This window comes from Fusarium vanettenii (genome assembly GCF_000151355.1).
Source record: "Fusarium vanettenii 77-13-4 chromosome 2 genomic scaffold NECHAsca_18_chr2_1_0, whole genome shotgun sequence".
NCBI lineage: Eukaryota > Fungi > Ascomycota > Sordariomycetes > Hypocreales > Nectriaceae > Fusarium > Fusarium vanettenii.
In genome coordinates, this window is record NW_003315867.1 from 3378739 (window position 1) to 3404761 (window position 26023).

General features: G+C 53.5%; 6 protein-coding genes across 6 annotated transcripts; 4 read left to right on the forward strand and 2 right to left on the reverse strand.

Moving 5' to 3' along the window:
- Window positions 1-61: 61 nt before the first annotated feature.
- Window positions 62-2204, forward strand: NECHADRAFT_58541 (uncharacterized protein). The gene has a single exon (XM_003046165.1). It carries the CDS (start codon window positions 89-91, stop codon window positions 1787-1789), a length of 1701 nt encoding a protein of 566 aa, XP_003046211.1. The 5' UTR covers window positions 62-88; the 3' UTR covers window positions 1790-2204.
- A 3890-nt stretch (window positions 2205-6094) lies between these two features.
- On the forward strand, window positions 6095-8001 carry NECHADRAFT_103561 (uncharacterized protein; the record flags this gene model as incomplete). The annotated part of the gene is made up of 4 exons (XM_003046166.1): window positions 6095-6455; window positions 6504-6669; window positions 6721-7163; window positions 7215-8001. 4 exons carry the CDS (start codon window positions 6095-6097, stop codon window positions 7919-7921), a joined length of 1677 nt encoding a protein of 558 aa, XP_003046212.1. The 3' UTR covers window positions 7922-8001.
- A 7563-nt stretch (window positions 8002-15564) lies between these two features.
- On the forward strand, window positions 15565-18159 carry NECHADRAFT_91322 (uncharacterized protein; the record flags this gene model as incomplete). The annotated part of the gene is made up of 2 exons (XM_003046167.1): window positions 15565-17685; window positions 17743-18159. 2 exons carry the CDS (start codon window positions 15565-15567, stop codon window positions 18157-18159), a joined length of 2538 nt encoding a protein of 845 aa, XP_003046213.1.
- A 256-nt stretch (window positions 18160-18415) lies between these two features.
- NECHADRAFT_66787 (uncharacterized protein) lies at window positions 18416-19513 on the reverse strand. Its single transcript, XM_003046743.1, has 3 exons — window positions 19210-19513; window positions 18936-19141; window positions 18416-18885 (listed from the first exon to the last, which is right to left on the reverse strand). The coding sequence occupies exons 1-3, from the start codon at window positions 19360-19362 to the stop codon at window positions 18822-18824; spliced, it is 423 nt and encodes a 140-aa protein (XP_003046789.1). The 5' UTR covers window positions 19363-19513; the 3' UTR covers window positions 18416-18821.
- Window positions 19514-19845: 332 nt separating this feature from the next.
- Window positions 19846-21050, forward strand: NECHADRAFT_58552 (uncharacterized protein; the record flags this gene model as incomplete). Its single annotated transcript, XM_003046168.1, has 2 exons — window positions 19846-20310; window positions 20414-21050. Coding segments are annotated over exons 1-2 (1080 nt in total), but the record flags the coding sequence as incomplete, so codon positions are not given.
- A 1090-nt stretch (window positions 21051-22140) lies between these two features.
- On the reverse strand, window positions 22141-23157 carry NECHADRAFT_76826 (uncharacterized protein; the record flags this gene model as incomplete). Its single annotated transcript, XM_003046744.1, has 1 exon — window positions 22141-23157. The coding sequence occupies one exon, from the start codon at window positions 23155-23157 to the stop codon at window positions 22141-22143; it is 1017 nt and encodes a 338-aa protein (XP_003046790.1).
- Window positions 23158-26023: the final 2866 nt, after the last annotated feature.

Below are 26023 nucleotides of genomic sequence, written 5' to 3' on the forward strand. Positions count from 1 at the left end.
GTCATCATCCAGCATGGCACATTATTCCTTTTCGCCGCGATTGCTCTCGCCACGGCTGAGCCCCGCGCCTCCCTCGTCCCTCCACGATATGGCTCGCAACCGCAAGCTCCGCCTGCTCGTCGCCGCGACTGGACCCCGCGATACGTCCTGGGCGCAGGCGCTCGTCGTGCGACTCTCCAAGAACCCTCAGATCGAAGCCCGCGCCATTGTTGACGATGTGGTGCCGCGGTTGACACAAACCATCATCGTCATGCAGAACCGGAGTTTAGCGCTGGGAATGGGCGACCGGGCGGATGACGTTGAATTTTACCGACAACAAGCGTTTGAACTTGTGGAATGGGCAGATCTGATGGTCTGCGTGCCGCTAGATGCGGACAGTATCGCCAAGATGCTAGCAGGCGTTACAGATACGTTCCTCGGCGAAGTACTTCGAGGATGGGATACACAAAAGAATATCGTATTGGTGCCCGGCATGAGCACCCACATGTGGTCGAACCCGATGACGAAGAAGCATCTTAACAAGATACATCGGAAATGGAACTGGATACGTGTGGTAGCCCCGATATTGTGGCATTACGAAGGAACACCGAATCCGAAGCGAGTACCGAACTGGAACGGCTTCAACGAGGTGCTAGGCATCATCAAGAACCAAGCAGACTTGCTAGGATTGGGCCGAGACGTCGAGATTGCGACAGGAATGGCCATGGTGGCTGATGTGGACGTGAAAGTTCAGTCAAAGTTGCCGCCAGAGATATGGACTATTATCCTCGACTACGCGGGAGATTGGGAACTGGCAAAGGCTTTGGGCATGTACACGAACCTTCCGATGCCTCCGACATGGACGAGCCGGCCCAAGGACCCAGCCGACCCCTTGAAGGTCTATGAGCACGAGCTTGAGTGGACCGTCCTAACATGCAACTCGGCAGCGATATGTAAGAAGATATCGCAATCTCCGCCGGAATTCCACGACATCTCGGCGTTGGTTATCAAACTGGTCATCAAGTTTGGGCTTATCGACGTGCTGGCGTATATGGAAGCCAACAGACCGGATCTCTTCAAGGCGTTTGACGGAACGACGCTGCCGACCAAGGCCTCGGCCTACTATGCTCGCACCGATGTGTTGGACTATTGGAAACAGAGCAGATGGTTTAGAGAACGGCATATCTATGACGCAGAAGCCGTGGACGGCGCCTCCAAGAACGGGCATGTTCGTGTGCTGGACTGGTGGTGGCGGCGATCCGGACTGTCGATGCGATATACAGAGTCAGCTCTGGAGCAAGCTAGCGGGAGTGGGCATCTCCTTGTGCTCGAATGGTGGCGCGATGCCGCGGCGCAAGACGACAAGGTCGTTTTGCGACCGGGCCGGTCACTCTTATGGGCAACACAATATGGGCAAGCTGATGTGCTACGGTGGTGGGACGCTTCGGGTATCCCCGCGGCGCATGGTGATAGCGTTGCCAAGATGGCTAGCCGCTGGGGACAGGTGGACGTTTTGGAGACGTGGAGACGACTCAAAGGAGACGACAAGCTCGTCTACGACGCCGAGGTGCTGGTATCGCCTACCATATATCAACACCTAGCTGTGCTCGAATGGTGGCGCAAGTTTGCTCATGGAGAGCTTCAAGGGATGGAGGGACGTAAGCAGCAGGTCGAGTTTCGAACTTGCAACATCGAAGAGGCGCTTGAGGACAGCTTTGGAGACCAGAGCCCGGTTCGACGATGGTGGACACAGAACGGGCTGAACCTGGGACTACGAGATGAGGAATGGCTTAAGACGCGATATCTCTAGGGCGGCTAAGGGCTGGTCGGCGTCTGGACCGATATCTGCACCTGAGCTTAATTGAGGTGGACTGGATTAGATCCCGGGAACCCGGGAGTTTGGAACTGGAAGAGGTGTGGCAGGCCGATGGCACACCGTTTGTCCAGGATGGGAATCATACGCATCGCCGCGTGGCATCGTGGTAAATCGAAAAGGGGCGGGATCTTGACGGTGGGATTGCGGGGAGCAAAGGTGACATTACGCGGCGCGGGTGTTTTTGCACATGACGTCCTTTGGAGTTGCGCATGGGACTGAATTACGACTCTAGTCTGAATGATGCGCAAGGCTCTGTTTCTATTGCAGTGTTGATGGGCGTTATGTTGGGTCATACATGTCATGAACTACCTAGGGTAAACTGCGAGCATCAATAACAAGTCGGTACCGAAGCATGAACGGAAATCCCAGCCAGCCAAGAATCGCATCAAGTCAGCTCATACAAACTTCAAGGACCCTGAATCACCCGTGCCACATCCGTACGACCGTGTCTGATGGCATTCGGGGACAACGAGACTGGCCTGAGTCTTGTTGGCTACCGTTGAGCTTAGAAGTCTTGGCAACGGCAGACGTGGAGCTGGGGGTTGATTACACGAGGAATTGACGGCTCCGACATGCCTTGGTCAGCAGCGGTTCCCTGAAGCAATCCTCATGGTGCTTGGCAAAGAAAAATGCCAAGATGGAATTGATATCCGGGGGTGTGGATCGGCCTGAGGAACATGTTTGATATGATGGCCGCAGGTACAGGACCGGGCCGGTCGACGAGAGGAATAGGAAGGACAGGCCGACTTTATTTCAGGCACTGCCGAAGCCAGGACGTGGTAGGCAGCGGTAAGATACGACCATAGAGCGAGCTAATGGATGGTCAAACTCTGGCCCTTGACTCTATCTCGACAAGGGTGACATCAACCTTTTCCCCACTCACACACTAGCTCCGTCCTTCGGATGCAGGTCACACTCTGCCGGGGGGTCTTGAGTGTCTTTTCTAGAAGACAAGCTCGTCCATTCACAGCCGCTGGTGAGAGCTTCCGTACATGCGCGTGGCGTAGAGTAGCGGTGGGCTGGTTCGATTTGGCTCACCAGGGAGCAAATGCCGGTGACCGGTAATTCCAGAGAGCCCGAGAAGGTCACCTTGGAATTGTTACGATTCATTGCTTTCAAGGCGTGGTGAAAAAAAAATTGAAAGAAAAAAGAATGGGCCCTCAACTCAGCCGTTACCCCGGCTATCCACAAACCAGTCCCCGTGCTGGCAAAGGGCTCCATTTTGTCTCGTCCGTCGTCTCTTCTCGCCTCCCGAGTCGTCCACCACCGGGCCCGGTCAACATGGCACGTCCACAGCGCGACTTTTGTAGTATCCATTACGTTTTGGCGCCTGAGAATGGCAAGACTTGTTCGTGGGGCCCCGCGAGACCCGAGGTAAAGGTATGATGGAGGAGAAATCTGGAGTCTGGAGAAATAAACTGGAGAGATTTTACCTTGTTTTCTGGAGAAGGACGGAGATCTTTTGCGGAGAGAGATCTGGGCGTGTTTTCCTGGGGAAAAAACGAAGCTATTCACGTTTGTTACCTAGGTGAAGGCCAAGGTGAATGCGACAGCAGGCTTCGATTTGGAGAAGGCGCAGAATTGGGGTAACAAGCCCACATTCTCCTATCGTTCGTGAGGGGGTCGCCTATCACTGCCTGGGTTTGAGAGCGCGCTTTGCCTCTCTGCGCCTGTTGTTATCTCTCTAGGGCGTAATTCTCCAAGTGGAACGCGGTATCGGAGGGCGATGGATTGGGGAAAGGGGGGCGATAAGGAGAGGGGAAGCCATTCGGCCCTGTCTCCCCATTTCCAAGCAGGGGGGTTGATGTCGGCCATGTTACGACACCTGACTTTTGCGCTGCTTGTGTTTTATTGTGTATGCGCTGAGTGTTTTGCTGAAAAAAAAAGGGCTCCAGCTGGAAATATCGTCACGTACGTAATGACCATGACTGTTTAATCGGTCGCTGTCCGACAAGAGTCCCACTTGCCACTGCCACGCTTAAATCCATGCTTAACTGAAAGTGACTTTTCCCCGCATTTCTCCTCTCGTCTCTCCCTCTGGTCCTGCTCCTGGTGCCTCGTGGCCAAGTACATGTAGCCGCGCTTTGCTTTGTCGACCGGGTATGTAGCCAAGCCACTCGTCTGCCTCCACATCGGGCATGAACTGGGCGAGACTCGGCGCGAGCGACGAACCAAGACGGTTCGAGGCCTTGAACGACCTTTCCCCACCGGCATATGCGAAGAGATGAGTTGGAGATGGGAGCTCTGATGGTGAGACTTTCTGGGGGCCTTGTAAAAAGGCTGATATTTATGAGGCCATATCGGAGCCCGTGGGAGAAGCAGAGAGCAAAACTTCTCGGAGCCGTCAGAGAAGGAGTTGACTCGGGCATCAACAGGATCAAGGTTTCGCTCGGCCCGTGGAAGGGGAATAACCAACTCGGAGCCGTTGCAGAAAACCACTGACACTGGCTCGGAGCCGTGGATCCCATCTCTGTCCCCCATGCCAGCTGTTGGAGACGCGAGCTGTAAGCCCCCCTGCAGCCAGCCCCTGGTGTTGTGATGCTGTGGTGACGGGCACGACCGCCTGTAGTTCCTTAGACGGGCTCATCAAGCGATGATCCCTCTGGCTAAAATGCGGGTACCTCATTTGAGTTGCAAGCGTCACAGTTGACAGAACGCTCGAGGCAGCAGCAGCACGCACCGCGTCAAGATAGCCTCTGATCTGATCTGTATCTACGAGTGGATTTTTTCTTTTTCTTTCTAGGTTATGCCCAGGACAGACGAACGAACTGGCAGAAGGGAAAATCAACCCACCGACCCACGCCCGGGGAAAGTGCCTATCTCTGGCAAGGAGGCCCTGCCGTCTCCCCACCATTGAGATATCGACAGGGATGGTGGAGTACCGCGCTTCGGAGTCGTGGAGATGAGGCAACCGAGTGGGAGCCAGAGGTCCACTCCGTTAGAAACGGCCAGTGAGATCGCCGTCTTTTGTGATATCGGTGGTTTATCTGCGATCCGCTGACTGAACAGTTTTACTAGACTTTTGAGATGCGCCCGCTATACACTCCACAGTCTGCGTGGTGTTGTAATACTGAAAAAACAACATGCTGTTGAGCCTCAGGTTCCATGAGCATGTATTTGCTTTGCTTCTCCACAAACCTTACAGCTGATGCTGTACTGTACGTCAGGGTGGTCAAAATTGGTCAGGTGGCTTATGCCAGGGTCAGCAAGCAGCCTCTCATCGAACCGTGATGGATAGATGGATCGATATCGCTGCTGTGGCGTTCTGGCCTGTTTGACATGACGAACAAGAGAGTAAGCTGCCGCCCGGCAAGGCTGGATCATTCAAAAAATATCGCGGTCCGGTCGAGATTAATGACTCTATTCCCAATCGGCCATGGACTAGAATTCGACACAGCCAACCAGACGAGGCTTTTACTGTATAGTGGGAGATCAACAAACTCCATAACTCTGAACCCGTATGTACATAATCAAAGTCAAAGAGCAGGGATCCTGGTTTCAACGGAGAGAAATTCCAATCCCATCCTGGAGAACCCACCCTGGTCTCGCCTGTCTTGGCACTTCTAGCGGCAGCCAAACCTTAGCTTCTCTCCTACACCACCACCCACGGAAACAAGCACTCGACCTGTCCTGTCCTGTATCTAAGGTTGCGCCTCCCAGGCTTGGGCTGATCCCCGACCAGCCGAGTCATGTCCCGCTCTCCCCCACATGAGGTTTGTACATGGCCTTGAGCTACTTTGTCGGGACCGGCCCGGCTCTGCTTCTGCTTGCTCTCTCACCTGGGTATGGCCGCCGCCGCTCACCTCTCTGTCCCTGACGGATTCTTGAGAGTCCCCTTCTCTCCAGGGCCCCGGTTCGCCTCCGCAATTGGCTTATCATGGCACCACCCGGTGTGGTCGTGGGTCATGTCAGTCACCGATCCCTCCCCCATAGTACGGATATGCACCCAGTTTCAAGGGACCCGGTACTTGGATGGGGGATGGATGGGTTGTTGGTTTAGTTCGCTGACGCAGGCTAGAGGTGAAATCCGAGGGCCGGTTATGATGATCCATCGAGTCCTTACTCTTCTCACACCATGCCACTCAAACCTGCATGCATACATAAGGAAGCCATCTCCCCTCCCCTCCAAGGTTTTAGCCATCACCAAGCCCGGTGTCCTCGCTTGACATTGATCCTTCCAACCATACCTTCCAAGTCTTGGAGTTGTATCATATCCAGTCTTTGAAAACCTCAGTCATCATGGGTATTCCAACAGATCCCGAGGCCAAGGGCGGCGAGGCCCCCAACGTCTCTGACACTGCCCCTGGTATCCTTCTCGATGGAAACCACGTCGACGAGCAATATGGTCGAACCGTCCGTGGTCTCTCTCCTCGTCACGTCCAGCTCATGGCCATCGGTGGCTCCATCGGTACAGGTCTCTTCGTCGGTATCGGCGGTGTCCTGTCCTCGGCCGGTCCTCTGTCTGTCCTTCTCGGCTACCTCATCTGGGGTGTCTGCTTCGTCTGGCCTTGCAACTTGTGTGTGGCCGAGATGTGCGCCTATCTTCCTATCCGTGGATCTATCTTTGAACTTGCTGCCCGTTTCGTCGACCCTGCTCTCGGTAAGTCTACAACTGGCAATCACTAAAATAACAAGCTAACAAGCCTAGGTTTCGCTATGGGATGGACTTACTTCTACGCTGGTCTCATGCTTGTCTGTGTCGAATACAGTGCTGTAGCGACACTTATGCAGTACTGGGTCCCTGATATCAACCCTGCTGCTTGGGTTGCTATGGCCATGGTTGTCTGCGTCCTTCTCAACGTTGTTGCTGTCAAGTAAGTGTCTGCTGAGCCCGGTGCTACTTCGCAAGTTCTAACCAGACCCAGGTACTACGGTGAAGCCGAATTCATCATGGCCTCGCTCAAGGTCCTCCTCCTGTTCGGTCTCCTCTTCATCACCCTCATCACCATGTGCGGTGAAAACCCTAAGAAGGACGCTTACGGATTCCGTTACTGGGGTGGCGGCAAGGCCATGAAGGCCTACCACGCCGAGGGCGATCTCGGACGCTTCTGCGGTTGGTGGAAGGTTATCCTCTACGCTGGTTTCACCATTGCCGGCCCCGATATGATCTCTCTCTCGTCTGGTGAGATCCAGAACCCTCGACGAACCATCCCCCGAGTTGCCAAGCTCATCTTCTACCGACTTGTTGGTTTCTACGTCTTTGGTGTCTTGGCTGTCGGTATCATCTGCAGCTCTGAGGATTCTCGTCTGCTCGGTGCCATTGAGAGCAGCGCTGCTGGTGCCGCTGCCTCTCCCTGGGTCATTGGAAGTGAGTAAATATCTTGAAAGTGCGACTGCAACAACGCTAACCAATGTATAGTTGAGAACCTTGGTATCACCGGTCTCCCCGATCTCATCAACTTCCTGATCCTCACCTCCGGTCTTTCTTGCGGTAACGCTTACCTCTACTCCTCGTCCCGAACCCTCTACGGTCTTGCCCGCGATGGCCAGGCTCCTGCGATCCTTATGAAGTGCACCAAGGCCGGTGTCCCCATCTACTGCGTCATGACTGTCAGCGTCATCAGCTGCATCACCTTCCTCGTCGCCGGCGAATCCTCCGTTACCGTCTTCTTCTGGTTCGTCGATCTCACCACCACCGGTCTCATCGCCACCTACACCATGATGATCCTCGTCTTCATCGGCTGGTACCGCGCCCGCAAGGCTCAGGGCCTCGACGACTCTGCTCTCCACTACGTTGCCCCCTGGAACCCCTGGGCCGCCTACCTCGGTCTCTTCCTGGGTACCGTTGCCCTCATCTTCATCGGCTTCGACAAGTTTGAGCCCTGGAGCACGCAGGGTTTCATCACCAGCTACTTCTGCCACGCCTACGCCGCCATCCTGTTCGTCTTCTGGAAGGTCTTCAAGAAGACCAAGTTTGCCAGCGCCGAGACGGCCGATCTCGTCAGCGGAAAGAAGGAGATCGACGAGGAGTGCAAGCACTGGGAGGAGGGCGGCATCGAGGAGAACTACGCCCGCGAGCTAGCTGCCATGCCCTTCTGGAAGCGCTGCTGGGAGCGTATTTGGTAATTGGTCTCTGCGACCTGCAGGTCTAGCCTTGCTTTACAGTTGGATTAGCAATATGCAATATGATTATCGGTTATTGACTGAGAATATTGAAAATGCCGCTCCCGTGATATGTGAATGTTCTGCGATATGTTCCTAATTTGACTCTGGCTGAGTGAGAACGCTACAAGAAGTTATGGCGCGGGATTCATGCTTTTCCACGCGGTAATCCTAAGGATATAGAGGAGAACTGGAAATACATATAGGGGAGCATAGATCTATAGCAAGGGCTTGTTTTAATATGAGCTGCGAAAACCGTGTGGTTTCATATCAGGTAACTTGATGCCCATGACTTTGGCCCAGTGTCCTTAACCTCCTCTCACTTGGCAAAAAGTCCGATTGGCAAGACGGCCCATAGTCATCTATCTGGCCATACTTCATGGCTGTGTCGTCTACTCAGCCCGAATCGCCTTATCCATGGCAGTCCCCTCTGCTTGCCTATGGCCACCTCGCCATTCACATCCACGGCCATCTAGTCTCCCTTTGAGATAGTAGAGTTGTCCTTGGAGGAGCAGAAGTTAGTCTTGATTCATAAGAAATTGTTGGCTTGGAGGTTCAATCTGGGTACCTGTTTCACGTAGCTTACCAGAAGAGTCACGTTTATCGCCTTCCTCTTCGCCCTCGTCCGAGGCAGTGTCATCAGTTTCACAATCAACATTGGGGGTGGCAGCAGAGGAAGTGGTCTTAATCTCTCGAGTTGAGCCCATCCTTGTAATTTGGGTTGGAGATCAGAAGATATTGGTTCATCTTCTTTGTGCCTGCGAGGAGGGCTGGCTACTGGGAGTTGTCATTTGCGATCCGAAGCTTAGATACTCTACGTCGAACAATTATAGCACGAATAGAGGGTTTCCTCACAAGCATGGCGCACTTCTATCCAAGTTGTCCCTCTGTTTTGAGATCTGCCTCGAGCGTGAACTTCTTACTCTCTTTAACCTCCACCACCCTGCAACCATCGCGTGACTCAAGATATCCCACAAACACGGCACGATCGGGAGATCTTCCCTGCTCACCATATATCCCAAGAGATGAAGGATAGGTATTTTAGTTTTCGCGTCAAGTTGTCCCTTCTTCCCACCCTCGCGTGCTCCAACACCTAAGCATCGCCCAACTCCTCCCATCACCCGGTTTCTCCTAGGTACCCTAGTTGCCAGTCTATGGATTTCACCACTATATTTTCTCGTGGAATCTCTTGGTACTTGGCTCAAAGTCGTCGACGTACTTCTTCTCAACCTCGAACACGACAATAAAGAACTCTGCGATCTCCACCTCCGACTGAAAGCCTTCTTGGAGATTCCAAACTCTACAACCGAGGAAGCATTTATCAGGGAAGATAAGGACGAAGCAAAGAAAGCCCCAAGGTTATAATGTTTGAGGCATTTGCCGACCTTGTCAGAATTACAAGAGATGTGACCACTTTCGGCGAGTACACTGAGCGACAAACCGTCCTGAAGCAGTACTTAATAAGAGAAAATTAGGAATTTAGCCACAGAATGTAAGATGATTCATAGAAATTATGATAATGTTATAAGATTACTCGATTATTGTTTTATACTTTATTTTCTCAGTTTCCTTATTATTAGGTCAAGTTAATCCTTTCTGCCGTCTTGGTTGCACATAGGGCCTACAAGAAGATCCACAGCCCATAAGGCCCTTTCAGTGCAAAACGATAAGGAAATGATTCAGAAGGAGACACATTCTATATGGTTCAGAACAATAAACTCTTTGGAGAATACGCGGGCGTCATTGAGTCGCTTAGAGATAATGCTAGGGAGGAGCATGAGCTTGATTCTGTTGACAAGCTCATTCCACCTGGTGGCGTTGAGAACCCAGAGGTTAACGGCTACGAAGTCTTTGGCTTCCATGACTGAGCTAAGGCTGGATTGAATAACAGTTTTCTGGCATGTTAAGATGGTGCTCTCGCGAGAGTTGATGCTGACTGTATTTTAAAGACCTGAGAGATGAGATCTACTTGGGATGGCGCCTGTGTGCTGATTGGGCTTTGCCCAGACGGTGCTTGGTGAGCCTTCTGCCCCGTTCCTTGATGTGCATTGAGAATGTTGACTCTCATTTGGAGGTAGACTATGTTTACTTTCTTTTGGTCTTTGCTTTATGGGGATGGCAATCATAGGATTTGGTGTCAAAAATGGAGGTGGCGTTGAGCGTGAGGTTCATATATGAAACAAGATTGCTCCAGGGAATGCTACTTTGCTGGGTTTCACTACGATAAGCTTTGGCTTGCGGTTATTATATTTGTTTGGAAACGAGACATACAAAGAAACAGCCTCTTGAGATTAATATCAATGGGTTTGATAGCCGCCAAGAGATGATCGGTAGCCGAGACGGGAGCTCGAGCTCGATGATCACGGCAGCATCTCGATGTGAGCCTTATTTCAAGACTAGGCATCGTAATAAAACTACAAGATATTAATACGGACACTCTTATTAGTAAATTATAGCGCTTAGTCGTTGTATTACCATGTAACGTTCCTCTTGATTGGCGAGGTTCGTTAAGCAGGTCGCCATGTAACACAGCAATATAACGCCATCCAGGATCTACAGTATCGAGATAGCGACTTCTATCCGAGCCGATCCGCCGAGAGCATCAACGTCATTGCCTGGCCTTTCTGGGTAGATACCCATCGCCGTAGTTAGTTTGCTACCAGTGCATTTAGCTATGAAGCTGTGCAGATAATATGTCTCAACCCCAAACACACCCCGACCTGGGACAAACACCAGACACGGAGCAATTGCCTAGGTTCGCAGCTGCGGAGGATCAAAGCCGTTCAAGGTATTGCCCCGCGCCGATCAACCGTGGTAGCAAAAGACCCTCAAGCGAGACGAGCCAAGAAGCGGGCTCGACCCAGAATCACGAGACGCAACGCGGGTCGAAGGAAGGGAGCAACCGAGAGTCATGAAGGAAAAGCAAACGTTGAGAAATATTGGCGGGTGAGGTCGGCGCAGGACAGTCAAAGAAGAAAGGTGAATGCATGTGAGATGTCACTGTTGGTTGCGACCACAGGCCGCTGTGGATAAGAGATGATGATCAATTTTATCTCATAGCATGTGTTTGAGCAACAGTTTGTCAAGACAAGATGAAAAAGAGTCGGTCGAGGTGTTCTCGCGATCTGCGTAATATATCCCCAACGTAGACTCCCTTACAGCTTCGGAAACACTTCAACCTTGTAGTTGCAGGAGGCTGAGAGACATTGAGCGAGATGCTTCTGGTGGCAGACAAGGTTACATTGGAAGCCCGTACGTGCATGAGCGAAGGAAAAAAACCGGTAAGCGGGATATTGTCAAAAGGGCTGTTTTGTGATGTGTCGGATCCATGTGCACAAAGGGGGGAGAGTCAGAATAATGAGCCCAGTTACGGTACGGATAATTACCTGAAACCACGACAGCTGGATTCAACTGACCTTACCTTTCAAGCCACTCTCTCAAACACAGGCGATCAAGTGTCTTGCGGTGACGTCGTTGGGAGACTCCAGGGGCGTGTGCTTGTGCTGTTCGCTGTGTGCTTCTTCGGAGTCCGGGGCCGCGGAGGCTCCTTGCTTTTTCCTAGACAATTGCAACCGCCGCACATGGAGGCTGAAATCTAACGATTGCCGACAGGCACTCAAGACATTGACGGGAGGCGGAAGACGGGTTGTGACACCGGGCTTGTTAATTTCGTTGGCTGTCGACCATCGTACGAGACGTCGTTAACTCTGCCCGCTGGTTTAATAGTCTGGCCTTGCATGAATCGCTAGTAGCAAGGGCCACCGTAGGTGCCTACAAGGCTGGATGGGACCGTTGCCTTTTGAACCAGATCACGTCAGGCGAGAGACCCAGACACTGGATTGACAGGCACGGCACGGTGTCAGCATGGCATGGCGAAGCATGGCAGCCATGGCCGTTTACGTTTGCGTCTTTGAAGCGAACGGAACGAAGCACGAGGAGCCAAGGATCACTACCCCTGGCCTAGCAGGCTTCATGACGGACGGTGGATATGTAGGGAGAACATGGGGCAGAAAAAACTACGGATACATAACCTACTCGACGGACAAATCCCAGGCCGAAGGATTACCCAAAACTGCGGGTAGAGAGGCAGTTCGTGGTGATGATGATGTACGAGGGACCGTCTTCACCGCAGATGAAATTTCCGCGATGAGGCCGGGGGGGGGCGAAAGCACTTGAAGAGACGAGTCATGCGCACTCTAGGCAGGGGCACTTTGGAGAGCAAAGTTGATGGCCATGATGGATGAATTCAGCAGACGACGGAACCGAGTTCGCGGATTCTACCAAGAGCCCGCCGTCTTATTCTAGTCTATTAGCGTTGGCGCTGGTGATAGCGTCGCCGCGTGGCTCTAAGCGGGGGTTGAACACGAAGATCGTACTAAAAGTCAATGGACAACGTGGGCAAGTATGGGATTTGACAAGAGGCAAATGAGGATGTGCTGGATTGGATTGGATGTTGGGTTTATGACTTGCAGCAAAGGGGATCCGATGAGCTTCGGATGATTGACGCCAAGGATGAGAGTCAAGCAGTTGTTGGTGATACATTGAGAGTTGCATGTATCTCCGCATCCGGGGGGAAGCCAACAGAGATGGACCGTGAGGTGGCATCGTGGGAGATCTACACAAAGTTAACAAACAAAGACGGCTACCTTTTCGGATAGATTGAAAGAGATTGATTATTGATTATCACTCTTCAGTCTACCTGCAATCTTGGAGCGTCTTCAAAACACCCGGCGTAAAAAAAAAAAAAAAAGTGAGGCTCTCCGTCCCGTGCCGCGCCATCCAGACGCACGGCGCGCAACCTCGGCCGAGCCCCAGCTGCTGGATCAGGCGAGAGGCGAAGCTGTCCTTCTGGAATGGAAACCCATGCGGACTATGGAAACGGGTTGGAACCATGCAGCTGAAACCAACACAATCGAAGCGTGCACGTGGAGGGAAGGGGTTCCCATATTCCCATGTCTTGTCTCGCCCATATCAACCATCAGTTATCATGAATCAATCTGCGGCTGTTCCGTCCGTGAGGCCAGGGACAAGACTCAACTGACAGCTTGTCATGTCAATCATTCCCCCCTGATGCCATGCCTTGCCCCCTCGGGAGGGACCCGACCTCGTGCTCTCTTGACATGGAGATCCGGGGGATATGCCATATTGCACCGTGACATCGCCAGTAGCCGAAATGTCCACCAGAGAGGGACTCTCTCTGCTAGTTAGGGCCGGACTAGCCAAGCGCAAAGAGTCCGTCATCTGCATACCATCCGTACCATCCATCTTTGGTACCATGGGATGGGGACTCTCACTCAGCCCCGTGGTGGCCGACGCTCGCTTCTCGTCCTTCCACCGACCGACCGCCTCTCCGTTGTGCTTCAGGTCAAGCACAGGGGGGGCAAAGCTGGTCGGCTGGGCGTCTGCCTTTCCCACCACGCTGGAATTGGCGTCGAGCCGGTCAAGAGCCAAGCTGGCCACAGAAGCAATTCCATTTCCACCCCCCTGGTTTGTCATTGGCGATCTGGCTGGGGGTGGTGGCAGACACTGAAGAGGATGCGAGAAGAACAGCGTGATGAGGAAGAGATCGTCGCCAGATCTGAGCAAGAAGCAACGACTGACCGCCACGATCCCTGACTGTCGGTGATTTTGAGTTGCCGAGCAATCTTGTTCCTGAACCTTTCCCCCCTGGACACATGGCATCGCAGGTCGCCGCCCTCGTCCACACGCTCGGACAAGGCGGCAGCTGAATCATTTCCATCATGTTGCGTGCGCACAACACAGACCTCTTGAGCATCAAAGACCTTCTTCAGCGGGCAAGCCTCGCAGAAAGTCTTCAGCAGTCTTCAGCGCCCTGCGTCCAGGGGGCGGGGAGCAGATCCTCTACTGCAGGGGTCCATCCTCCTCTCGGGGCACCTGCACCCACCGGACCCGCACTGGACTCACCCCGTGCCCGTCGTGTCGTGGTCGCCCGTCGTCCATGTCTTGTCGCCGTCTCCGGGCCCCTGGACTGGACATCCATGGCTCACCACCGTCACCATCAACACAATCTAGCCTAAACCGCATCCCTGTTGCGCTGAAGAGGAAGATTGAGGGAGAAGGGGAGGGCATGTTAGGAATGAAGAGAGGGAGCGTGACAGCTGGATTGACTGATTAACCTCGTATGCGAGAGATCAAGTTCAAGACTCGTCAGATTTGGATTTTTGCCGTGATGCGACCCCGGAGAGATGGAACAGTAATGGAAGCCTTCTCTGCAAGGTACGATACCACGCAAATCCCACGAATGGTTAGACCTCCTGGCACCGCCGTACGACGAAGCAAATTACACCGACTTGCCAACCCAGGCCTAGAAAGGTAACCTGACCTTTCCTCAGTCTCGTGCTTGGACACGCCCCTTGGCAAGCCATGACTCTTTTTTGACTTTGGCTTGGCCCCGGACCAGACTCTCAGTGCCATGGAAATGATGGCGGGGGGGGAACAGCAAGTGGTTTAGCTCTCGACTACCGTGCGTGTGGTGTTCATGCTGCTCATCTTGCCCGTCGAAGTGTGTGTGTGGTTTGCTCCAATGAGTGCCGTGGATGATCCAGTTCCGTCTACCGCCACCACCAAAAGCCATCAAATCGTCTGGACCCGACAAATAAGAAGTTACTTTTTCTTTGTTTTTCTTTTTTTTCAACAATTTTTTTTTTACTTCTTTTCCCCGACGGCAATTCGTCAGGCTGCCGGGACGTTTCTCACTTGCGTCTGCTTGCTTTCTTTCCTGCTTGCTTGCTGCAGAACAACGCTTCTGCAGCTCCCCGTCGACGCATTCCTCAGTCGATGGATGCTTCTGTTCAGGTTCGGCTAGATCTCATTTGCCCTTTCTCGCCTGCAGGTGGAGAGGAGCTCTTTTGCTTAGCCTGATCGCTCGCTCGCTCGCCCGCTCGGGCGGGATTGGCAGATTGCGGCCGGGATTGATTTGGATGAGGAAAACCCATCCATTGACAACAGAGGGAGAGGGACGTATCCATCCTTGTCTGTGCTTGCCCGCACCTGCACGCCCTCCGTACCTTCCTTGTCCTCCTAGTCTAGTGTCTATGCAGCTCACACCCCAGCCCATGTCCCATCATCCATGTCCTTCCCCCAAGCAGAGAAGCCCACTTCACTTCCATCCTATCCACCTTGGCTTGGATTATCGTCCCTTTTTATCTCGACGTGCTCGTTCGTCTTGTTCCCCAAGTTCCCCCTCCAATCCTTTGCCCGATCCCACGGTCCTGGTTGTCGCCGATCGCTCTTGCTGAGGAACAGAGGAGCGTTGGATGAGGCGTGAGGGTACACTGTATATCACACCCATCATCGGCTTGAACTTGTCCAGGTTATATCGAAATGCCACGCTCATGAGTCGACATTTGAAGGACAAAGACGAACCGACTGTATACGACCGATAATTGCAACATCTGAGACGAATACCGAATCGATCACTGGACCACCTAATCAAGACCTCCGCTTCAACAACTTCAACACCGACACCGTTCCTCCGCACATGTTGCTCTCCGTGCCGTCGACTTTGCGCTGACAGTAGAATCCCCGGGGGGAACCTGACGATCCAACCTGGGGACGGAAAAATAAGAGGGCATCCGTGAGGCATCATGGCCAAGTTTACTTTTCACGGCCGCAAGAAGCAGCCGCCAAAGGTGACTGTCACCGCTCCGCCCATGAGCAAGGCCCAAAAGATCCTCGGTGCGACCGCTCTCAATATCGATGCTCCTCACCAGTGGGAAGACTTTTCTGGCTCCAAGGTCAGCGTCGCTGCCACTGATGCTTCCGATGCTCCGACATATGCATCGTCGGCGAGGCATCAGCGTGGTGGTGGTCGCGAATGGGGAGATGAGTCGGAGATTGTGCCCCGGCAGTTCAGGAATAACGGAGCGCCCACCGACGACTACGACGATGATGGAGTCTCGGACATGACGAGTATTCTCAGGAAACGGCAATCGTCCTCTACTCTTCACTCGTGGTACGACAAGTCCAAGCAGCCTCTGTCCATCTCCCAGCAGACCTCGAATTCAGCCATGGCCAAGGGTCTGCCACCAAAGGCGCAGAGGATGCTGGATATGGACCATGCGCTAGAAAATGCAAAGTCAAGAAGGAAGAAGCCCGCTAAGCTGGACCTGTCTCACCTTATCGGCCGGTCTCGGAACAAGAAGAATGAGAACCAGCCTTGGGAGGGCCCTATTCTTGGGCCCGACCAAGTCGTTAGGTCACCTTCTGTTCTGTCTCCATTGAGCACTCCCTCATTAAGAGGGAAATTGTCAAAACGGCCCACAAAGGAGAGTCTGAGGTCATTACATTCGGAGACGAATCGACCTGAGACAACCCGACCCACGATAAACCGACCTGCGACGGGTGACAGCAGCCGCCGAGGACACGGTCATCTAAACGGACTGCCTAATCTGTATGAGCATTATGAGCAAATGTCATTCCGCCAGGTTATGGATGAAGAACTGCATGAGATGGACGAACCCCCGGAGAAGCCGAAGCAGACGGAACCTCAGCCCAAGCCGACAACTACCCACACCAAGCAAGGACATCACCCTGCACCACCGGCACACCATGATGAGCAGATCGTCTCACAATATGCCAAGCGTCATTTACCCCAGACACCTCAGGCCATCTTGGCGAGCAAGCCTGGCCAATCTTCACCAACCGATTGCGCTGCCAGTGTGTCCAGCAGGCACACGCGCACGTCCAAGGCATCGAAACGCACCGATAGGAGTTTCCAGGAGTCAGATCTTCAGGAGAAGAGCGTGCTCTCACTTTCATCAGACTCTGAGGAGGACGAGTATATGGACTCATCGAGCAAGGGCGCTGCCTCTGTGCCCGAGTATGCGCACTCTGACGCAGGATCATCTATTGACTACAGGCCAGCTACGTCTCGGACATCCGAGAGTGCCGACAACAGCTCAAGACGATTGAGCAGATCTAGCAAGTCGAGCAAGCGAACTAGCTTTGCGACCACAAACAACTACTTGACCATCCCGAATGGACACCACCGGCCTCCCACTGTCAGCCCTCGGGCAAGCTCATTATCTGGAAGCTCTACAAACACTATCCAAGAGGGAACCGCCGGCCAATCACCCTCTCGTGTGTCAAGCATGCAGTCCAACTCGTCGGCAAACACGACCATGACATGGCAGAGCAAGCCTGGTTACGGCCTGCAACAGGCCAAGGCTGTCACCATGCATCCTGCCCATGGGCCTTCAGAGACTACAACGGACTCGGACCCAGAGAAGGAGGTGGAATCTTCAGAAACCGAGCCAGAGGCCGAGGTTGACATTCTCCCTGCGCGGAAATATGTCCCTGGCGACTCGACAACAACCAACCCCGACGCCCCGACGCCTCCTTTGAGCCCCAGCTCAGTCGACTTTTATATCCGTTCTGCTCACTCTTCTATCGATGGTCACGGAAGCCATAACCGTTTCATGGCCGTCACTCGCCAGGAGGAGATGCTTCTGGCAGCTCTCCGTCACAAGAGGCAAATCATGCGTGAGACGTTCCTCAATGAGATGGACGAAGGCCTCCGGAACGAGAAGCTCGCACCTAAGGGTCACCAGTCAAAGCCTTCCGAGGCCACCATCACTGAGTCTTCTTTCGACTTTGACTTCCCTGCTCCTCCTACTTGCAAGGACAAGACAACCGTTGCTGCAGATGGCACCAAAGTCCTCGATCTGAGCCATAGTGCCAACCAGACAAAGCCCACGGCTAAGCCAGTGAGCGTAAAAGAGACCCGAGCCCCTCCTGCGGCTCCTCAACTACCCATCAAAAAGGCTTCACCCAAGCCTCAGAAGGACCACCACCAGCACGAGCGCATTCTCCTCTACCTCGATTCCCCCCTTGCCGCGGAGCATTCGATCGATGAAGCTGAGCCAAGTCCCGACCTGAGCGACTTTTATGAGTATGGGAACGAGTCCGAGGGCTCAGAGATTGTGTCTGAGGTTATCCTGTACGCCAAGCAGCGTCGTCACAGTGACCGAAAGAACAGTCAACCCAGCACCAAGCGCCGACCCAGCCGGACCCAGCAGAGCCCCAACCGACAGACCGATACTCTCGAGGTCGGTGTGCCTCGCCCCGATAGCCCCATCTCCCCTGATGCCCTCTCGGCTGTTCCCCGTCGACCAACAGTCAACAAGAAGACGGCTCGGTTGAGCGCAGTTGGCCCTGCGCGATGGGGTTACGAGGACTAATTTCACCCGTCCCCAGCGGACGACGATACGTTCTACAACACTTGCCTTTCTTTCCTTTATTCAACGCATTCTAGAAACCGGAGCATTCCTGGATACCTCGATCATAGCCATGATCGTACGCACATACATACAACCTTTCCTTTGTCGGCGATGATTTCTTTGAGATTTGTTTCTTCAGGATACCTCAACTGGGTTCTTTCCGGAGCAGTAGGCGAACTAGCAATGTGGACTGCTCCTTGCTATGGGAGCATCTGGTGGAGGGAGTTTCTCTTGACGACTATGCCCGACCGCGACGAACTATCCCCTGGATACTGAACTATTTTATTCTAAACCACCTCTACAAAATGTCGACTGCCTCGAGTCGCCTGAAACAACGAGTTCATTGGATGTGGGATTGGTCCTCAAGGACGGAGCGGAGCGGTAGCAATTTCTTTTGACGAACGTGACGAAAAGCGAAACAAGACGGATAGGTACGGGACTGTAATATGACTGAAAGGGGGGCATTCTGGGTGGAAGTTTGTGTATCATATTTTAATTCGCGATAGTCGCATAACGTTCTCGAATACCGCAGAATAGCGAGGAGAGGGGCAGCTGGCTCCTTGTTCTCCAAATGGATAAGATTCATCTTGAAATTTCGACACCTTTGTTACGTGGTGATTGGTTTACGAGTAGGTAGAGCCCTCGGGAGGCTGGGGGATCTTCTTGTTGTGAGAAGAGGCCATGTATCTGGTTCATGTCAGTTATGACTCCCTGGCGCCATGACTAGTCTTCCGTACCGTCGCAGTTCAATGAGGATGGTCTCCATGGTATTCTCCCGCTTCCACTGGGCGAGGCAGGGCAGCTGGCTAGGATCGACGACGCCGTTGGTTGGGTTGACGCAGGGCAGGTTGACCTGGCTGACGAACTGGATCGTGGGGGGGAGGTCAGGGTACTCGGGGCCGCAGTGCATCTTGACGCTGTAGATGCGGTTCTCGTGGACGGACTGTCAGCATATTAGTTAAGCTGTTTCATTATCTGTAAGCGACACGGCTGTCTGTAATAAGAACCTACATGAGGGGGGCCAAGGATGGTGCCGTTCCAGTTGCTCATGAGAAGATCCTCGGGATCCTCAAGACCGTAACTGCAGGCCTCGGCGCCGAGACCCTTCTCACCCTTCTCCAGCTCCTCCAGCAGGCGGAAGTTGCGAGGAACCTTGGCGGACATTGTGACGTGTCTCTCTTCCTCCGTACACAAACTAACCCTTTTAACAAACCAAAAAGAAAAAGGTGGTAGAAGGGGGGAGGATCGCTTCGCGGGGGAGGTGACGTTGTTGTAGTGGCGGTTGATATTGGGCTATGAACTTTCGGTCCAAGACATGGGAACGCGGGGCAGGGAGCAACAGACAGCGGCGGTGGGTGGTAAAGGGAGGGAATCTATCTCCCCGATAAGAGTGACAAGCCCCGCCATTTTGCACAGCCACACATGCCACCTTTCACGCCACGGGAATGAGCATACACGCACCCGGAGCTTCCTGCCTTGTCTTGCGGAATAACGTCGGAGCTCCCGGAGCGGAGCTAAGAGCTTTTGCTGGAGCTGTGGATTTTGGTTTTTCCACTGATCCGACTCGTGGAAGAGGGACGTCATTTCTTTGCCTGGCATCGTTGACTTCTGGGTTGCGATCCCTTCCCTCTCCAGCCGCTAATCCTCCCCTCCCTCCACAACCGCAATCATGACCATGTCCATAACGCGGGCGGTCCTCCGGGCGCCGCAGCCGCGTCTCCTCTTAACAGCAACCGCCGCCGCCGTCACGGCCCGGTCCCTCTCGGCGCGCCGCCGGCCCTTGAGCACCACGTCCCGAGCCCTCCTCCCCGCCGGCTTCGGCTCCCCCGTCCTGCCGTCCTACTTCTCCAAGCCCCGGCTGCCGGCCAACACGATTGTGCGGTTCGTCCCTCAGCAGACGGCGTGGATCGTCGAGCGCATGGGCAAGTTTAACAGAATCCTCGACCCCGGTCTGGCCATCCTCGTGCCCTTTATCGACCGCATCGCCTACGTCAAGAGCCTCAAGGAAGTTGCCATTGAGATTCCTAGCCAGAGTGCCATTACTGCAGACAATGTTACTCTGGAGCTGGATGGTGTTTTGTTTACTCGTGTCTTTGATGCGTACAAGGCGAGGTGAGTTGGTTCTCTTGAGCTCAACAGCTGTCAACTGTGGCAGCCATTGAGGACGAATTGTACCATGAGAGGTAGTAAGCTGACATTCTCTGCCCTTCTACAGCTACGGTGTTGAAGATGCCGAGTACGCCATCTCTCAGCTCGCCCAGACGACCATGCGATCCGAGATCGGTCAACTGACCCTCGACCACGTCCTCAAGGAGCGAGCTGCCCTCAACACCAACATCACAGCCGCAATCAACGACGCCGCCGAAGCCTGGGGCGTGACCTGTCTGCGTTACGAAATCCGGGACATCCACGCCCCCGCCGCCGTCGTCGAGGCCATGCACCGACAGGTCACCGCCGAGCGTTCCAAGCGCGCCGAGATTCTTGACTCTGAGGGTCAGCGCCAGAGTGCCATCAACATTGCCGAGGGTAAGAAGCAGAGCGTCATTCTGGCGTCTGAGGCTTTGCGGGCGGAACGCATCAACGAGGCAGATGGTGAGGCCGAGGCTATCCGTCTCAAGGCACATGCCACTGCTCAGGGTATTGATGTTGTCGCGAAGAGCATCCTCAAGGGTGAGGCTGGCGCCCAGGCTGCCGTCAGCCTAAGCGTCGCCGAGAAGTACGTCGACGCCTTTAGCAAGCTTGCTCGCGAGAGCACTGCTGTTGTCGTTCCCGGCAACGTCGGCGATATCGGTGGCATGATCGCCACAGGTCTCAGCGTTTACGGCAAGGTGGGCGATGCTCAGGCACGCTCCATGGCCAAGGGTCTCGTCGGACCCAAGCAGGAGTCCTCAGAGGCGGACGAGTCCGAAACCTCTCACGGCGAGAAGCCCGGTGTCAAGGAGACAGTCCTTGAAGGCTTCAACCAGGCTGCTGGCAAGAAATAAAGCAGCCAGGCATTCTAAATCCATCACCACATTCATGGAGGAAACACATGAAAACCACACCCACTCAACTATCAGACACAAAACAACAACCCAACAACAACCATGAATAGCGGCGTTTAGCGGATGTACTTATAGGGATCTCGTGAAGGGGGTCTATCATTACTCTAGAGCCAAGGGAGGGGAAAGGGGGAGCGCGCCAACGTTGTACTATATGGTTTATTTTCTTTTTCACACTCAAAGCGTATGGCAAAAAAGGAGGGAGTAGGCTTGGTAGTAGGCCTGATCCCGGCTGTATCTCACCTGTTGTTGAAGCAGGGAGGTCAACAATGAATTGAAATATTCACGACTCACTAATATCTTGGCTCAGAAGTCCTTCCGAGTATCATGTGTGATATCTCACTGACATGTTTACAGATGTGTATAAAGGCAGGCTCTGGGTAGCCCGACTATGGGGGGCTTAGCAACAGCTTCGATAAAGGGATAAAGCAATGGATGGTCTCGCGAGGCTTTAACACTAAGACCTGGCATCTCACGGCAGGTCACATCTTCCAATGTCAGGCACACAAGGGGTTATGTCCGTTGACAAATGGGACCAAGGTGGCTGAGATACATGTTCAATAGCGCAAGCCAGGAGGCATCACGCGCAGCTTGATGCAGGAACCAAGCCACGAGACAGCCTATATCAAGTCGACCTTTCAGCCTCATGTACCGTTCCAACTTGCCATGACAGATAGTTCACTTATACAAGACTCAGGAGTTCGCTCAAGGGTATTTATTATTCAAAAGACACTGTGGTATGCTAAAACACATCGATACTGACTGGGCTAATACCACGATCCCACGTTATATCGCTTCGTTATTTCCATCCATGTTTCTCCCAGGATATTCCATCGAGGCCGTTTCATGTTTCCGATAATAATGGCACAAGTCCCCTCCGACTCCGTATCATATATGTGGTTTACAGAAGAAGGGGAATCAAGGCGATGAGGCCAGCGAGGAAGTTGGGCACGTTGATGACACCAGCGTTAGTGTTGCCACCACCAGTGTTGCTGCTGCTGCTGCTGCTATCACTACCGTCGTCGTCGTCGGGGCCACCAGACACTGGTCCAGTGGGAAGAGGGCGGGATGAAAATGTAGGTTCTTCTCCGATCGTGGGGACGGGTTCGAGAGAGGGCTCGGTAAAGGAGGGAGAAGAAAAGGTAGGCTCGGTCAGTGAAGGTTGAGTGATGGTAGCGTCGTCGTCGTCGTCGGCACTGCTGCTACCGCTTCCACTTCCACTTCCGCTGTTATCATCATCGTCGTCGTCGTCGGAACCTCCGCTGCTACCACCGCTGGTTCCTCCACCACTAGTGCTGTATCTGCAGGTACCATCGCTCTGACAGGTCTCGCCGGAGAAGCAGTACTTTCCACCACCGCAGCAGACGCTTCCCCTGGGCATACAGCCGTCGTCACACTCCTCCTGGAAGCTGTAGCAGTTGGGACCACTGGAACCACCAGAAGAGCCACCACCGGAAGAACCTCCAGAACCTCCAGAGCTTCCACCAGAGCTTCCAGAGCCAGTAGTACACTCTCCTAGGCTGCAAGTCTGGCCTTCGTTGCAGTATCCAGTACCACAGCAGACCTTTCCTTCAGGCATACAATACTGGCCGCAGAGCTCCTTGCCCTTTGCGCAGCCGCTTGGTGTTCCCGAGCAGATCTCTCCATCAGGACAGCAACCGCTGGCAGTACAGTAGGTCCCGTCTTCACAGTAGGTGCCGAGGCTGGGGCTGCAACACTGGCCCCCCGATTCGATGCAGGCGTCTCCGCATGATTTCTGGCTACCAGTGCAAGTTCCAGTGAGACTGAAAGTAAGGGCTTGGGAACCGGTGCCGGGGATGAGAAGGCCCTTTTGGTGGGCTTGGTGAGTGTTGAAGTTGTAGTTGCTGGCTGCAGCTGCGAGGCCAGAAAGGGAGACGAGGAGAGTTGATCGCAACATGGTGAATACCAAATACAACAGAATCTCGGTGGCGTTCAGAGAAGGGGGCTTGAAGGTTTCTTTGAGCGTAAAGGCCAAGTACCAGCGCAAGTTCGTGGGACAAGTTCACCTCTTATAAGAACATGGAGCAGGATCCCATGCTAACTCTGCACCTAGGCAACTAGGCTTGATGTGCCTTGTCATGGGCACGACCCGAAAGGCCTTCCGTCGAGTCAGAGGCCGGTTGGCTTCAGCCTAGCCCGGGATGCTCATGCATCTTGTGGCGCCAAGCAATATCTCAAGGGTCAAGGCAGGAGATGGCTTCGTGATGGCTTCTTGCGGGTACAGTTCCCGCGCTAAGGCAGCAGATCGCCCACCAATTCAAGCTGGATCTTCTCCCATGATTGCCTATTAGGCTGCTATGGCTTTGTTTGCCACGCGAACTGGCGAGTTCCTTGAGCAACTCGTTACCACAGCTTCAAAACGAAAACTTGTTGACCAACAGGTGGCCAGGATGTGCTGTTCCTGGGCTAAATTGGGCTCGAGTTAAATTGTCAGACGGCTTAACCTCACCCCGCTCGAAATCAAACAAGCTCCGGATCATCGCGCCCCAGCGCTGACGGACGAAACGTCGTTTTGCTCGGGTTGGGTGGACTGGGGTTCAGCTGAAGGAATCCCTGCATTGATCGGATATCTCTAGCCTGGCCTATCGACAAGAGAGGAAGGACGAGGACGATCTTCACGCGTTGAGTGTTGTTGTCGGTCACACGGCACGAGACCCCAGGTCTACCAGTCTAGAGCCGTCCATCCACAGGCTTGTACCTCGCAGGTGTAGGATTCTCGAGCATTTCGCCACTTGGTGATTGGGCCTCGGTGCAACCATCATGCAGCAAAGCTGGCTTGTTTGCTCAAGAAGCATTTGCGACTTGTTGACCGGGATATAAGTGCATGAAAGGGCTGAGTGTGAAACCGCCGCCAACAACGTTGAGATTAAACTTCTTAGTGGCAAGGGTCGGGGTTCCAAATTTGGATCTGACCACCAACGATAATGAGAGCTTGAGTGCTTGTCTCCACCAGCCCACCCTTATTCTCTGCCCTACAACGACGGGCTGGTTGTCTGAGCACACCTGAGATTGGATCAAGTGCTCTCTCAGGCTAGGTGCTATCCCAGACTGGAAAGTAGCTCGCGCAGGGCAGAACGGGCTTCGTTGGGTCTGGCTGGCCAACTCTCTTCCAATGAGGTCATGCGTGATATATCGCCAGACAACAGTCTGCAAGGTGCTGGGGTTTTGTTCTGCAGCCAAGTCGGCCGACCTGGTCCAGATGGAGTCAAGCGGTCGGGAAACTGTGCTGTGTAGAGGCGATCCCTGTGGGCTCAAGAATGCTGCCTTGTTGTTAACTAATCAGTGATACAGGTCTCAACTTGCCTCTTGCATTGACGACCCAAATCTGCCTTGCCAAAAGTAAAACCAACAGTCTGCGTTGTCTTGATGTGGGCAATTGTTAGTGTTGGACCTGATGTATTAGTGCCTCACTCAACAATGGCCTTGCGAGAGCTCTCAAGAATGCCGGACTAGATAACAAAGAAAGCAACCTGATGAGAGAATCCATTTCATTATTGCCATCAGCGTGTCTTCATGTCTTGCCATAGATCACTCACTCACACCACAACATTCATCTGTATCATGGTCCCGACAATTCCCTCACATGCCAACACAATCTTGAGTTCTTCGCCCTTCTCCGCTGCCAACCCGATAATCATTTCCTTACTATCCACAAGCCGTTTTGCACTGCCTCGCCAGAACCAGACAAGTCGCCCATCTTTCCCCTCAACTACTAGCGATAGCCATGGTGTACTGCTGTTCCAGAATGGTGTCTCCTTGTTTGTGAAGCCAAGGACAGCTCGAGCAATCCAAAGCGGTTTGTCAATTCGTTGCTCGGCGCAAGCTTGACCAGACTCGTCCGATGGTTCTGCTTCAGGGTTGTATTGGCTGACAATCTCAAAGTCCAGTGTAAGGACAGGAAACCCCGCCAGTTGGTGCAGAATTGTTTGGCCAAAGGGCGGATTTCGGCTGAGAAGACGCTCAATGTGATAAAACTCGAGCTTGGCCAGCTTTTTGATGGTTTTGATGCCGGCCTGTACAAGTCGTTCCTTTTTCACGGGACCAATGCCCTCAACCTGCAACAGCTCGTTGTCGCTCCCTTCCCAAACATTTGCCTTGACGCTCCTGAGCACATCGAGAGCTGTTCGTACTCCCTTTCCATCGCCACGTTCTCCCAGGATATCCACAAGGCATCTCAGCACGTTGTCAAGAGCTGAGTACATACGATGAAGTTCCTGGCTGAGTTCTTTCCGGGCTGGCCCAGCGAGCTTGTTGGGCCAGGTCGCTCTTGACATATTCAATTGAACGAGGAGGAAGACTTTGTGCCATGGCTGAGAGATGTTCTCGGAGATCGGGTAGGGAATACCGGTGGTGTCATTGATGGCTCTACAAAAGGCAGTCTCGCCTCTTTTGATAGGAAACGAACGAAATTCGGTCGCAAAGCAAGCCTTCTTGAGAATGTCTGGGCGAGTGGGGTGACGTTGGATGGTACAAAGCGTCTTGAATGTCGAGGGAGCCAACTTGTAGCGCCGCTGGATCTCGTGTGACCCTTGTGATGCTGTTGGTTGAGGCTGTTGAGCCTCGCCTGAGGAGGACGGTGTGGAGCTTTGTTGGGCTTGACTCGCCATCGTGAACCTCAAATGATGATGGCGATGACGACGGAAGGTGATGCAGCTTGCAGGAGTCGATGACTCGGATGATGTCCATCTGATGGTACATACCTACCTTGTTCGCTTTGACTGGAGGAAGACTGTACCTTCCCACAGATGTGGCAATGAGCAAGG